Source organism: Salvelinus fontinalis, chromosome 21, assembly GCF_029448725.1.
Source record: "Salvelinus fontinalis isolate EN_2023a chromosome 21, ASM2944872v1, whole genome shotgun sequence".
In the NCBI taxonomy this organism is placed as follows: Eukaryota; Metazoa; Chordata; class Actinopteri; order Salmoniformes; family Salmonidae; genus Salvelinus; species Salvelinus fontinalis.
In genome coordinates, this window is record NC_074685.1 from 14,575,505 (window position 1) to 14,591,355 (window position 15,851).

Below are 15,851 nucleotides of genomic sequence, written 5' to 3' on the forward strand. Positions count from 1 at the left end.
TGGCCTTTCAAGTGCCATAAATAATGATCACACACTCAATTTCTGTTCCCTTCTCCGCCCTCCCTCCTCTCTTTCTCCCCCTCCCCTCTGTCTCAAGGTGTGTAGTTGGTGAGAAGCCAGCTGGCTGGCCTTCGAGACACTCCTTCACTACGATGTAGAGTCCAGAAGAGAGAGAACGAGAGAGCGTGTGAAAAACAGACACTCCGGCTGGAAGAGAAACTGAAAGCGGGTGAGTAAGACATCGCAGGAAGGATCGGAAAGAAAGATAGGGAGACAAACCAGAAAGAAGGAAGAGGAACAACACCAGGGGGAGATGAGAGAGAGAGAGCGAGAGAGAGACTTTCAATCATTGACCTCAGACCCTGCCTCCAAACCAACCTCTCCCTCCCTCCTTCTCCTTTCCCTGCACTGGAACTGTTTACCCTCTCTCACACCTCCGTCACAACAGGACCCCATCCTTCACTCTCTCCCTTCACCCTTTCCCCTCTTCCTGAAGACCCTAAGGACTTGAACCTTCACCTTTAACCCCACCTGTGTAACCACTGGGCGGGAAAAGACATCACCAAAAAGACATCACCAGGAACACTTCAGAACCACTTCAAACATCATCATCACCATGTGCCACGTGATCGTGACCTGTCGCTCCATGCTGTGGACTCTACTCAGTATCGTGGTTGCCTTCGGAGAGCTCATCGCCTTCATGAGCACCGATTGGCTGGTGGGCTTCCCCCGGACACCAGACGCCGTCTTCGGCCCTCATGGTGCCACAGCGGCTGGCGAGGCCTACCGGCCCACCCTGGGCATCTACGGCCGCTGCATCAAGCTGCCCCACTTGCGGCGCGGTGTGCTGTGTGGGCCGTACGCCGTGCACTTTGGGGAGATCGCCAGCGGGTTCTGGCAGGCAGCGTCCATCTTCCTGGCGGCGGGGATCCTGCTACTGTGTGCCGTGGCCTTCATCTCCGTCTTCACCATGTGCTTCCAGAGCATCATGAAGAAGAGCATCTTCAACGTGTGTGGACTGCTGCAGGCCATCGCAGGTGAGACTGAGAGAGGGATACACGCACATGTAGACACACACACACACACGTATACACAGCAGAGTTGCACACTTACTTTCACATTGAGTTATTGACATGTAGGTACAGTGCTGACTTTAACTCACGCAGGAAATCCACAGACCCTCTTGTTGTAGTGTTGCTGCTTGCAGTATTGTATTGCCTGTTGATTGGTTGTAGTTTTGTCTGGGCTGTTCAGTAGTTAGATACAGTTGACTGACTGTTAAACCCCTGGAATGGAGAGAGAGAGGAGCTTGTAGAGGGATGTGTTCTATCTGAACAGCCAACATTCAACCCCATCCAGCTAACCTTTAGTGCTGCTGTCCACCTCTTGAGAGTTTAAACATTCACTAACTAGAGCAATCAGACCCCACTGACCACAAACCAACACATGCACGTGTACACACACACACACACATACATACACACAATACATACACACACACATACATACATACACACAGGCCCCCGAGAGTGCATTAACTCTTACTCCCAGCGTCCTCTCTGTGTTTTTGAGGTGAACATTAACCCTATTGGTCAAGGGTCAGAGAACCACGGCAGCCTTGTACCTCCCTCTGAGGTCGTTGCCATCAGCAACAAGGGCCCAAATATTTGTCCTCTTGGGTCAGCTGGGAATGATGTCATGTGACCTGTGTGGTGTGTCCGCACGCGTGTGTATCTGTGTATGACTCTCAAGCCGCTTTGACCTGCTGTGGTGAATTATGGGAGGGAGGAGGCAGTCATTGGAGAGAGTGAAGTTATTCCGCCTGGATCTCTCAGAGCTCTCATCCTCTCTTCTCTCCTCTCCTGTACTAGTTCCTTAGACTCTATCAGGAGTAGGTTACAAACGAGCCCTACAGACACTGATCTACTGTAAGATTAGTGTGATGCCTTTTCAAATTAGTCGTTAAAGTTAGAATCTAGTGATTGCTACACTGGTGGACAGTTACCACAATGTAAAGCACATTCAGACCTAGTGAAAGTGTCAAATACTGTCCATTGCTATTGTGTTGTTATTGAACATAGTCAGAGGACGTCCACAACTGGACTGATTAGAAGAGCAGAACTGCTCGTTAAGGGTCTGTGGGTCGCCGGGAGGAAGGGGATGAGAATAAGGAAGAGGAAAGGGGCCGAGGGGAAACCAGAAATAGCAGGGGGGTGTTTCTTTAATGCACTCAGGTTTGAATGGTTTGAATGGCGGGAACCAGGTTACTGAGATTTACCACCCAAAACCACTCCCTTTTCTCGGGATATATAACTGCGAGAAACCAGTAAATTAAAATAAACTATCAACAGCATGGCATGAAATGGAAGTGTTAAATTATATGTGATGTCTAATCTGGCTTCTCAACTGCCTCTGAATGATGAATATTGAATGCTCAGGCTGGGTACAGACAGCCCATCTCAGTATGGAGTGCAGTTCACAATGCATGTAGACCTATCATCTTATCATGGTAACTTTTTGTCTTATGACAGATAGGGCAGCATAGTCTATGCTACAGTAATATAAAGACTGAATGCACGTCTAATCTCCATCTGGCTTTCGGAGGACACCTTACTTTTTTATTGTAAAGATGTTTTTTTTAATTGCAGCAGAGTTTTAAAACAGCCTATCACTTGAATATTATTGCTTTCAATCAGAGCACGTGTGAACACGCTCTTGCAGTCTTTCTCTCTCTCCATCAACTCCATTCAAGTTGCCTCCAAAATAGATAATCCTGTTCTAGATTGATATATAGATTTTCTAGCCTACCTCTTTCAGGTAATATATTTATTGCAGTATTAGCCGTATAATTAGCTAATTAGTGATGGATTAGACATAATTTCTAACTTATAGCCTTTGTCTCTTGCGCAATACGCACGCACCTGTGCTCCGCTGGCCTCTCTACTTAAAAAACCCTCTTAGCTCTTGGAGTCCCATGCAGGAAAAGCTGGACTAGAATAGCTTGCTGGACATCATTTTTTATACCAATAGACTATTCAAAGAGGGACGCAAGCTCTTGTTTGATGAATGTTAAATACAGCAGCCAATAGAACTCATGGGTAGTTTGAAAGAAGAGCGAACGCTCGCGCGGCGGTAGGCTATAGCAGTAATTTATTCAGACCATAACCATTCAATCTTCGTGAAAAGAAGAGAAAGCCTTCTGCATCTAGTTCTAGTACTATTCAAGGTGTCATTAGAATGATGAAGATAAGGACAATGAAACGTATTTCATTTAACTGTTGAAAGCGAGGAAGTAATGCAGCAACAATAGAGAGAGAAAGAGGAGGTAGGCTACTAATATTAGGGGAAATATTATTAAAAGTATTTATGCATCAGCCTACGAATAACACAAATAGGCCCTATTATATTTCAAAATTAAAATCAAATTCACCTGCCTGTAATTGTAACTTTGTTGGCCGCATGTGCTGCACCAGAATCGCATGTTCTCTCCCTGCTTAATCGTGGTTTGAATGATGTGCTTAATTCAGTCAATATAATCCAGTAGTCTATAATACAGTACAGTAATACAGTTCACACTAAAAAAGATTAGCCTACTTGAGCTAGTTTCATTCATTTACCCAAGAGAGCATATAGCTACAGTAGCTACATCTATAGGCTTTTATGTTTTTCTGTCAGGCGTAATGTGCAGTAGCCTATATCATGTATGTATTGGATAACAGCACAATCATTTGTTCTTTTTTGGGCTTGACCTCATTAAATGTCTTTAATGTGGGGCTCATAAAATGTATATAACGTATTGCTCATCAGGGTCAAGTAGAATCATGATTGAATTGTCGATCAAAGCTCTAATCAAATCGAGACAGGCTTATTTATATGCTTTATAATGCTGTTGAATGACACTTCCGGTTTTTGGTTACCTGGTAGAAAAAGGATTTATTCTCAGAATGGAACATTTGTAAAATACCGGGAAAATATTAAACTCTACCTTAAGCCTCAGCCCCTTGTCATGAACCGTCTCCCTGGCAACAGAAAGGGATAAAGAACAAAACACACTGCAGAGACACCACACCAAGCAGTGGTCAGTGTTGATGTGTCTCTGGTACTTTTTTCTGTTGGTATTTTTCCTCCACCTCCACATGTGTCCTAGAAGAGAGGGATGGAAAAGTCTGTAGTTTCTCCGCCAGGCAGAGTTCTAAGATATCCCTATATCACTTTATCATTTCTCTCCACCTCTCTCTCTCCCTCTCTTCCTTTCTCCTTTCTGCCAGTTTGATTTTCCTCCAATCAACATTTCCACTAAGTGTGCTGACCGACCGTAATGTTCCCGTAATGTGACCGTAACTGGGATCAGGTGGCAGATGTTTTGGGAAATACTTTGCCTCAGAGGGAGAGATTGTGTTTCTGTAGCCAGCGGTGGTCACGTCATCTCACTGGAGTCATCAGTGGTCCTGATTCTATTAAACACATTTATACACACTGATGTCATATTGGGAAGGCTTTATCTCTAATAGAAATCAATTGGATATGCAATATAACTAGCCAAGTGTTTAAGGCCAGACCGAGGCAGGTTTTCTTTCAGAAACACAGTCAGAGACGAGAAGACTAAGAAACAGCAGGTAGTTAAACTGTCTTCAGGTCTACAGCTGGGAGTGTCATAATATCCTTTTATTGTGGCCATAAACTCTCCATCCCAGCTCCAACCAACCAGCCAGCCAACCAGACGACGAGCCAAATTCAGCCATGATGAGTTATAGGACTGTCACACAGATGGCTTTTGACCTGGGCGCTAGCTGTGGGTTGATGGCAGATGGGAATGGGACAGTGATCCAGTAAACAGATGCAATAATGATACAGCGTGACTATCACTGTTACAGGTCTGATTGACAGATGATCATGACTGTATTGGAACAGTCTGATCATGATGAATAGTCTAGGTCTGGATGTTACTATTGTTGAGCAAACAGAAAGAGCAGAAGTACAGTACAGGGTCGGGACGGGTGTGACTGGAAATTCATCTGATTACCAAAGCAAAGGTCTGAGATGTTGGTCAATCACAACCAGTGTTGACAATAGAGGTATGTGGGTGAGAGATATGGCGAGAGAGTTTACAACCGTAGTGTGGGTGTATAAGAATTAAAGGCATAGAAAGAGAGAATCAGTGAGTAATGAAAGAGTGAGAGAGTCGGATAAAAGGAAGTGCGGTGTAGATAAGGCTGATAGATATGAATGGAAAGTCCAGTCCATGGTCACGGTGCATATTACTGTAATCCTGAATCAGGCTTGTAGGACTTCCTACCAACAGAACAGTACCAGAACAAAATGACTGTGTGGAAGGAATCAGGATAATATAGGTCCCTATATTCCCTGTTCATCTATTACACTATAGTCCTTTGTGGGACAGTGGAGCTAAACAGAGAGGAACACTACAGTTTTACACTACAGTCCTCTGTGGGACAGTGGAGCTAAACAGAGAGGAACCTTACAGTTTTACACTACAGTCCTCCGAGGATAGTGGAGCTAAACAGAGAGGAACACTACAGTTTTACACTACAGTCCTCCGAGGACAGTGGAGCTAAACAGAGAGGAACACTACAGTTTTACACTACAGTCCTCTGTGGGACAGTGGAGCTAAACAGAGAGGAACACTACAGTTTTACACTACAGTCCTCCTTGGGACAGTGGAGCTAAACAGAAAGAAACACAAACCTCCCCCAGGTTTCCCATAGAAACAACATGTCCTCTCTGTCTCACCCACTCTGTAACTGTTGAAGCCATTCTCTTAACTCTATAGGGCAGAGGTGGCCAACCCTCCTGCAGAAATACTGGGTATGCAAACTTTTGCTCCAGCCCTGCTCTAACACACCTGATTGGTTTAGAGGAGCAGCGGATGAGTAAAGTTAGTTTAGTTGTTGATGAGAGTGTCTTTAGAAGCCAGGAGACACAGACCGAGACTCTCTTGGCTTACGGTCCTACCTGACAATCATATCAGTCTGGATGTTTCCAGTGAGAGACCTCCTCCTCTCTCTTCCTCCTCTCTTTTTCCATCACACTCTAATATGTGAGCCACCACCTGGATTCGGTCATATCTAGCAAAATTTGAAATGGTGTTTTTTACATTGGATAAAAGTAGAGAAAATGAAATGCTGCAGTTGAGGAACAATGGGAAAGTAATTCTGCTTTGAAAGTTGCTAAACTTGTAAACTCACTTTTGAGAAGATGGCCTTTTAATTTTTTGATACTACTACTGGAGAGCCCTTCTTTGTCTACACCCATTCAGCATTGTTCGCACCCTCTTAAGCTGTAGCACCTCCCATCTCTTTAAGGATTTCCATGTGAGGTCGTGTGGCAAACAGAGTGAGCAGTGTAAGTAAACAACTAAAGATTTCAAGACTAAAAGTGGTGAAAGTAGTAGACTACAGTAAGGAAAAACTGCAGATTAAAGTACACTTTATCAGGGTCTCCTGAATGGCGCATCGGTCTGAGGCTGCCGGAAGGTTCCTGCCTTTTTCCGTGGCTAAACCAGCTAGGCTCGTAATTTAACCATTTTATTTGTATTTACACATGGAGTACACGTTTGTTATTGAGGCACATAAAAGTTCACATGCTCCAGAAGGCATTGCTGGCCAAAAACGCATTTTTAAAAAAATATATAAAAAGACGTTCAATTGCCTCTCCTGTGAAGTAGTGACATACGGCTGGCTTCCTGAAACTGGTCACATATATGTGGAGAGGAAAGAAATATGAGAAAGAAAAAAGAAAAAACCTGCATAAAAAAAAATAAAAAATAAACTCTTTCTCTCTGTACCTCTGGCTCTCATAGTCTGTTGCGATACATTTTCACCATCTCCTGGAGCTAAGGGGAGGTGGATTGTCAGATGTTCTGGAAACCAGGGTCAGGGAGAGGAGGGGTATGGGCGGGGTAGAGAGCGAATGCAGGGCTACCCCACCTAGAGATGTAGAGGAAGCGAGTACAGAAAGAGAGGAGACTACGGAGACAGTTGGAGGCGAATGGTTAATATACAGGCCAGGTTGCAGAAGGAGGCAAGCAGTTAATATTCACAGAGGATGCAGGATACTCAGTTGAAGTGGACTGGGGTATTAGGTTAGGGGTCCATTGGGTAGGGGGATGTCTTTAGAGGGGGTTGTGTGTGTTCGTGTCTGTGTGTGTGTATTGGGGGGGTTGTAGAATTGAAACCATACCTCCAGTCCATCACCAGAGCTGCTCTGGCAGCAACATGTGGAAAGAATTTATGACCTACTTTTCATTTCCGTGTTTAATACAATATTGTTCTGCTCTGAGGGAGAGACAGAGAGGGAGAAAGCTGGTGTCGGCATTGCACTTGTTTTTTATCTCCTGAAGGAGCAAGTGAGCAGGGCGGAGGCAGATGGAGGGAGGTAGGGAGGGAAGTGGGGTAAGTGTGCTGGTCTGGTGTAGAGGTGCAGGAGCTCTGTCTCTGTTTCTCTCTCTCTCTCTCTCTCTCTCAATTCCATTTTAATTCAATTTCAAATTCAATTTAAGGGCTTTATTGGCATGGGAAACATGTTAACATTGCCAAAGCAAGTGAAGTAGATAATAAACAAAAGTGAAATAAACAATAATAAACAACAAACAACAATCTCTCTCTCTCTGTCTGTCTGTCTGTCTGTCTGTCTCTGTCTCTGTCTGTCTGTCTGTCTCTGTGTCTGTCTCTCTCGTAATATGTGCCTGTAGGCATATTGTAGTTCCAGAGCTCTCAGTCTAGACTCTAGTAGTAGACTTCTAATATTGTAGTTCTAGAGCATCTCCTGGTGTGTGTCAAAGCCTGAACTAGAAACAGGCTCACTGCCTTTTCCTGTCAGGTCATTCTTGAGTATGGTGATGGTGAAAGGTAATATTGAACACAGACTACATGCATTGTCTCTACTTCACTAGGTCATATTAGGGATTGGGTGAAGCCTTCTCTTGCTCCTCCTGAGCAGGCCTCTATTAGGCTCTCCTATAGGTTCTGGTGTTGTACAAGGCTGTTGGAACAGAATCCATTTGCTGTTACAAGTGAAATATTGTACAGTGCAGGGCTGTTGGAAGTGGGTCTCAGAACCACAGAAGTGGCTCCATCCTTCAGCAGACAGAGACACAGGAAGCTGAGACACAGGATTGGTTGGTTGGTTCAGTGACTGGGGAAACCCCTCTGGCTACCCTTTCCTGTTGAGCTGCTGTTACCCCAGGTCACACATTGTGCGATACCCCCAGGGATTCAGAGCTGACAGCAGGGTTGTAATTGTGCCATAACCCCAGGGTTGTATTGTGCCATAACCCCAGGGTCGTATTGTGCCGCAACCCCAGGGTCGTATTGTGCCGTAACCCCAGGGTCGTATTGTGCCGCAACCCCAGGGTCGTATTGTGCCGTAACCCCAGGGTCGTATTGTGCCGTAACCCCAGGGTCGTATTGTGCCGTAACCCCAGGGTCGTATTGTGCCGTAACCCCAGGGTCGTATTGTGCCGTAACCCCAGGGTCGTATTGTGCCGTAACCCCAGGGTCGTGACGTGGGGACATGTTTGGGGAAAGACATGCATCAAGAGACTTGACTCTGGCCAGGTGTATTATTGGAATAGAGCAGAGGAGAGTCCCATTTGAAAAGAGTATCATACTTTTTTGCAAGTATAGTATTTTTGACCAACGGGAAATTAGTACGCTAACGTGCTCTTGAAACAGGAAATGTTTTGATACCAGAGAATGTTCTGTGGATTGACTTTAGACAATGTGCTGTTGTCATTATTCCACTCTTTTTAGAAGCTACCTTTCAAACACACAATTCAATCACACACACATTATAACTGTTGACCTGTGTAGGTCTATTATGTAGACCTACACAGGTTAGGTCTATTGTGTAGGTATATTATGAACTAACAGTGCCTTTCTCTCCCCTCTCTGGTCCAGGTCTGTTTCTGATCCTGGGTCTGATGCTGTACCCTGCAGGCTGGGGTTCAGACAAGGTGCAGCTGTACTGTAGTCAGGACGCGGCTCCCTACCAGGCAGGGCTGTGTACCATGGGCTGGGCCTTCTACACAGCCATGGGAGGCACTGTGCTCACCTTCATCTGCGCTGTGTTCTCAGCCCAGGCCGAGATCGCCACGTCCTCAGACAAGGTGCAGGAGGAGATCGAGGAGGGCAAGAGTCTAATCTGCCTGCTCTGAGATGGACCAGGAGGGGAGAAGGAGAGGAATGTCAAGTCCCACCCCCTCTTCTCCACTCTGGGTCCCAGCTGTCAATCAAACGGAAGCCCCATGTTGTTTACCACTAAGACTGACTCTCTGACCTTTGACCCTGTATTGTTGTTATTGTTCATGTGGGATAAATCTACAGTGCCAAGCTTTTCACAAACCTGTGTTTCAATGTATTTCCTCTCTCCGTCACCAGAGGTGCTGTCTGTCTGTGTTCTGTGTTATTATTTCTAATGTGTGCCAGTACCAGCTACCCTGACACCAGTATGTGTGTATTGTAAATAAGTGTGTATATACTGTACATAGTGATGATGATGATGATCTGAGAATGGTGGTCCTCTCAGCTCTGTTCAGGCTGTGTTTTAAATTAGTGTCACTCTTGCCTTGAATACTGGTGTGATGAGGACAACACCTAAAGACCAGCCTTCCTGGTGCTAATCTTCTGTTGTACCCTAAAACGCCAGGTAGAAGTTGCCCCTAACTACAGATCTAGTATCACATTACCCAACCCAAAGTCATAACCTGAACCACGAGAAGGATAAAATAATATCGTATCGCATCCCGGACCCGCAGTTAGAGGTAACTTCTACCAGCTCCAGCTTAAACCAGGTGTGAGTAACTCTACAAGGGAACCACTACTCAGTCCAGTAAACTACTCACAGACATGTCCTTAGTTTAGCATGGAATCATGATGTCCTTAAAGCTTACAGAATGTACTGTCAATTGAAATGACCAATGTATGTCTTCTTGAACCCTTGAAATGTATTGATGGGATGGACACCTACACAAGCCACAGTTACACATGGACTGCATGAGCTAGCTAAGAAAGACTTGGACAACTTGGTCAACGATACACACAAGTATTCCTATTAGTGTATTCCTATTAGTGCCTTGTTTCAGGAAGGACTCCTATTCCTGCAACACCGAGGCAGGTCAGTTATTCCTACAACACCAGCCACAGCGCTGGAGAGAAACTGTTGAGGCTTGTGTTGTTGCGTCATCATCTGACTATCACAGCTCCCCAGTCTGTCTCTCTGCCAAACCAATAAAAACAGAATGAAAAAGACAAGAATATCTGGTCTGAGTTTTTCTCCAGCAACATTCATCTCTTTGGGGCTCTATGTAATGTGGGGGAGGATGAGGGAGGGAGGGAAAGAAGTGTGAGACCTTAGTTTGGGGTGGAGGGTGTTGTGGGGTGAAGTTGCCAGTCAGTGAGTGAGTGTGTGTGTGTGTGTGTGTGTGTGTGTGTGTGTGTGTGCGCGCGTGTGCGCGAACGAGTGAGTCTGCCTTCCACCACAGTGAAAACTCCTGCCGCTGGCACCCCTAGTCGGGGCGAGCGGAAGGGGACAATAAGTAGACCAGAGCCAGCTGTTCCCTCTCGCATGAGCATGACAGATATTATGGAGGAAAAGTGTGCTCACGCGGGAAAAGTGTGCTCACGCGGGAAAAGTGTGCTCACGTGGGAAAAGCGTGCTCACGCGGGAAAAGTGTGCTCACGCGGGAAAAGCGTGCTCATGTGATAGAGGAAACGCCCACTTACACAGCCAGGAACATTGACCATTTTTTTCAGTGGTAAACGGCCTGAGAACTTATTTATCCATCATTTTTGCCAGTTATTCTAAGACCTGGAGAATCACAGAGATGGGAATCACAAAACGGCACACACAGGCATGTCTTACCATACTTGTGAGGACCTTTAGGGGACAAACAATTGATTCCCATTCAACATATATTTAAACCTAACTCCTAAACCTAACCCTACACCTAAGCCTAAAACAGATATTATACAAGTGAGGACCGGCAAAATGTCCTCACTTCTGTGAATTCTAGTTGGTTTACTATTCTTGTGATAACTTGTATGTCTGTCTGTGAACTTTGATTGATGAACGTTTCTTTGCTACCTGCCAACTTTACGTTTTTTACTTTTTAATTACTGTTTTATATTTTTCCCTCGCTCAACTTTTTTCATTCAACATTTTCACCCCGGACGCTTTATCTGGACATGGTTCTACACGACCTCCACCAGCCGAAGCTAAGTCGTAACATTAACATTATGCCTTCTAATTGCGGTCGCTGTACTCATAATATACAGAAGAGCGATCACCTTATGGCACGGATAGCTGTGCTGCAAGCCCAGCTTCAGACGCAATAGTTAGGCAAGGGTCATTTAAGAGTAGAAAAGGATGAAACAGCATCTGCCACCAATATGTACAGATAGTAGTATATATCCCCTCGCACAGTCCCCGCAGCCGGACAATTTTTTAATGGCTTCTGGAAGGAAATGCTGTAGGAATGCTCAACCGGTGTCGCTTATTCAGCCGACAGAATCGTTCAACCAGTTCTCCCCATTAAGCAATGGGTCGGAGTCAGAGGCCGAGCCGTCTCTGGTCTCTCCTCCTCCTGTTACGAGATCTGAGACACCGAAGACTCCCACCATTAACTCTGACAAATTGAAAACCCTAGTCATTGGCAATTCCATTATCCGTAGTATTAGACTTAAAATTAATCATCCAGCGATCATACACTGTTTACCAGGGGGCAGGGCTACCGACGTTAAGGCTAATCTGAAGATAGTGCTGGCTAAAGCTAAAACTGTGTAGAGAGTATAGGGATATTGTTATCCACCTCGGCACCAACGATGTTAGGATAAAAGAGTCAGAGGTCACCAAGCACAACATACTGTAGCTTCAGCGTGTAAATCAGCTAGAAAGATGTGTCGGCATCGAGTAATTGTCTCCAGCCCCCTCCCAATTAAGGGGAGTGATGAGTTCGACAGAGTCTCAACTCAATCGCTGGTTGAAAACTGTTTTCTGCCTCTCCCAAAATATAGAATTTGTAGATAATTGGGCCTCTTTCTGGGACTCACCCACAAACAGGACCACGCCTGGCCTGCTGAGGAGTGACAGACTCCTAGCTTTCATCTTATCTACGAACATAGACAAGGCTCTAACTCAGACATGGGCAAACTACGGCCCGCGGGCCACATACGCCCCGTTAGGCTTTTTAATCCGGCCCGCCGAACTTGTTCAAATTATAGTAAAAACCTCCTTTTTTCCCCTTTCCCTGCAATGCCCACGTTTCCCCAATAGATGGCGCACTCAAAACACATTGACCGTTGTTGGAGTGGCACGTATTTCTCTTTATTTCACTTTAATTTTCACTTTGTTTCACGTCACCATTAAGCCCTTCTGTGAAAATGAGCGGACCAAAGAGAAGGAAAGTGGACAGCGAATGCCGAGTGTTTAATAAGGAGTGGACAACAAAATACTTCTTCACTGAAGTCCGATCAACGGCTGTATGTCTGATATGCCAAGAAGCTGTTGCGGTTTTCAAAGAGTACAATATCAGCCGTCACTTTGCCACGAAGCATGCAAACTATGCTAGCAAGCAGTCAACACAAGAACGGGCGGCTACTGCTCAGAGGTTGGCAGCTAATTTACAGAGTCAACAGAACTTTTTGATCTGCACAGAGAATTTTGCCGTCGGTTCTAGAGAGTGGTAGCTTATCAATTCTCTAGCTCCATCCCTCAGCTTTTTAACAAACCAGGGGTGGGGAGACGGCTTTGTTATTATTTCTAATGCTGATTGCCACTTTAAGCATTACGATGGCCGTACCAGATATATCGTTATTTACGATCCGATTTTTTAAAGTGTTTCCCAAACAAGCACGTAGAGTGAACTGTAAGAGCGACAGCTAAGAGCGTCGTTGGGGGCATGTTCGGTTTTTCATATAAATAATGCCATTATCTACAAACTAACTTTATATGTTTGAATTTTCAGAACGGGTTTTCATTGGGAAGGCAGGTCAAGCATTTTTATCAAAAGCAATCACTTTGCACGTGAAAACACATAATCCTACTCCTTACTCCAAAGAATCCTACTCATTACTCCACGCGCTTAATACACACTAAACAAAAATATAAACGCAACATGTAAAGTGTTGGTCCCATGTTTCATGAGCTGAAATAAAAGATCCCAGAAATTTCCCACAAAAATATTATTTCTCTCAAATTTTGTGCAGACATTTGTTTATGTTAGTGAGGATTTCTTCTTTGCCAAGATAATCCATCCACCTGCCAGGTGTGGCATATGAAGAACAGCATGATTACACAGCATGATTAAACAGCATGATTACACAGGTGCACCTTGTGCTGGGGACAATAAAAGGCCACTCTCAAATTTGCATTTTTGTCCACCAGATCCATTGCCAGAGAATTGAATGTTCATTTCTCTACCAACATCATTTTAGAGAATTTTGCAGTAGGTCCAACTGGCCTCAAAACTGTAGACCACGTGTAATCACACCAGCCCAGGACCTCCACATCCTGCTTCTTCACCTGGGTGATTGTGTGAGACCAGCCATCCAGACAGCTGATGAAACTGTGGGTTTGCACAACTGAAGAATTTCTGCACAAACTGTCAGAAACCATCTCAGGGAAGCTCATCTGCGTGCTTGTAGTTCTCACCAGGGCCTTGACCTGACTACAGTTTGGCGTCATAACTGACTTCAGTGGGCAAATGCTCACCTTTGATGACCAATGACATGCTGCAGAAGTGTGCTCTTTACGGATGAATCCTGGTTTTAACTCTACCGGGCAGGTGGCAGACTGGGTGTTGTGTGTGTGGCAAGCATGTGGGCAAGCTCTGTGGGCAAGCTGTCCCAGTTCTTCCATGGCCTGCATACTCACCAGACATGACTCCCTTTGAGCATGGTTGGGATGCTCTGGAATATCCAGCAACTTTGCACAGCCATGGAAGAGGAGGAGAACAACATTCCACAGGCCCCAATCAACAACCTGATCAACTCTATGTGAAGGAGATGTGTCGTGCTGCATGAGGCAAATGGTGGTCACACCAGATACTGACTGGTTTTCTGACCCACGCCCCTGAATAATGGCACCGAAGGAGATGGCCGCCGTTTTATGATCCCGTAACCAATTGTGTTACTGTGGATGTGGACGACAGTCCGGGTGTCTTATAAGGATCCGTCACTGAGAGGGTAATCTACCTTTACAATCGGTCCTGTTAGCCAACCTGCAATCAATTGATAATAAAATAGACGATTCACAAGCACGCATATCATACCAACGGGACATTAAAAACTGTAATATCTCAGTTTCACCAAGTTGTGACTGAAAAACGACATGATTAACATACAGCTGGTGGGTTTTAAGCTTTTTCGGCAGGATAGAACAGCGGCCTCTGGTAAGACAAGGGACGACGGGCTATGCATATTTGTAAACAACAGCTGGTGCACAAAATATAAGGAAGCCTCAAGGTTTTGCTTGCCTGAGGTAGAGTATCTCATGATAAGCTGTAGACCTCACTATTTACCAAGAGAGTTTACATCTATATTTTTCATAGCTGTCTATATACCACCACAGACCGATTCTGGCACTAAGACCGCACTGAATGAGCTGTATACGGCCATAAGCAAACAGGAAAACGCTCATCCAGAGGCAGCGCTCCTAGTGGCTGGGGACTTTAATGCAGGGAAACTCAAATCAGTTTTACCTCATTTCTATCAGCATGTTAAATGTGAAACCAGAGGGAAAAAAACTCTAGACCACCTTTACTCGACACACAGAGATGCATACAAAGTTCCCTCTCGCCCTCCATTTGGCAAATCTGACCATAATTCTATCCTCCTGATTACTGCTTACAAGCAAAAACTAAAGCAGGAAGCACCAGTGACTCGGTCTATTAAAAAAATGGTCAGATGAAGCAGAAGCTAAGCTACAGGACTGTTTTGCTAGCACAGACTGGAATATGTTCCGGGATTATTACGATGACATTGAGGAGTACACCACATCATTCACAGGCTTCATCAATAAGTGCATCGATGACGTTGTCCCCACAGTGACCGTACATACATACCCCAACCAGAAGCCGTTGATTACAGGCAACATCCGCACTGAGCTGAAGGGTAGAGCTGCCGCTTTCAAGGAGCGGGACTGTAACCCAGAAGCCGATAAGAAATCCCGCTATGCCCTCAGACGAACCATCAAACAGGCGAAGCGTCAATACAGGCCTAAGATTGAATCATACTACACCGGCTCCAACGCTCGTCAGATGTGGCAGGACGCACAAACTATTACAGACTACAAAGGGAAGCACAGCCACGAGCTGTCCAGTGACACGAACCTACTAGACGAGCTAAATTACTTCTATGCTCGCTTCGGGGCAAGTAACACTGAAACATGCATGAGAGCACCAGCTGTTCCGGAAGACTGTGATATCACGCTCTCCGTAGCCGATGTGAGTAAGACCTTTAGACAGGTCAACATTCAGACGGATTACAAGGATGTGTACTGAGAACATGCACTGACCAACTGGCAAGTGTCTTCACTGACATTTTCAACCTCTCCCTGACTGAGTCTGTAATACCAACATGTTTTAAGCAGACCACCATAGTCCCTGTGCCCAAGAACACAAAGGTAACCTGCCTAAATGACTACCGACCAATAGCACTCACGTCTGTAGCCATGAAGTGCTTTGAAAGACTGGTCATGGCTCACAACACCATTATCCCAGAAGCCCTAGACCTACTCCAATCTGCATACCGCCCCAACAGATCCACAGATGATGCAATCTCTATTGCACTCAACACTGCCCTTTCCCACCTGGACAAAAGGAACACCTACGTGAG

At 45.3% G+C, this 15,851-nt stretch overlaps 1 protein-coding gene across 7 annotated transcripts in view; it reads left to right on the forward strand.

Moving 5' to 3' along the window:
* LOC129818246 (LHFPL tetraspan subfamily member 2a protein-like) overlaps nt 1-10,274 on the forward strand; it is a 76,855-nt gene extending 66,581 nt beyond the window's left edge. For all 7 annotated transcript variants that reach the window (XM_055873997.1, XM_055873998.1, XM_055873996.1 and 4 more), the window contains 2 exons: nt 98-1,037; nt 8,919-10,274. In XM_055873997.1, coding sequence (XP_055729972.1) covers nt 617-1,037; nt 8,919-9,175 — 678 coding nt within the window. In that variant the 5' untranslated portion in view covers nt 98-616 and the 3' untranslated portion in view covers nt 9,176-10,274. The remainder of the gene's footprint in view (nt 1-97; nt 1,038-8,918) is intronic.
* Nucleotides 10,275-15,851: the final 5,577 nt, after the last annotated feature.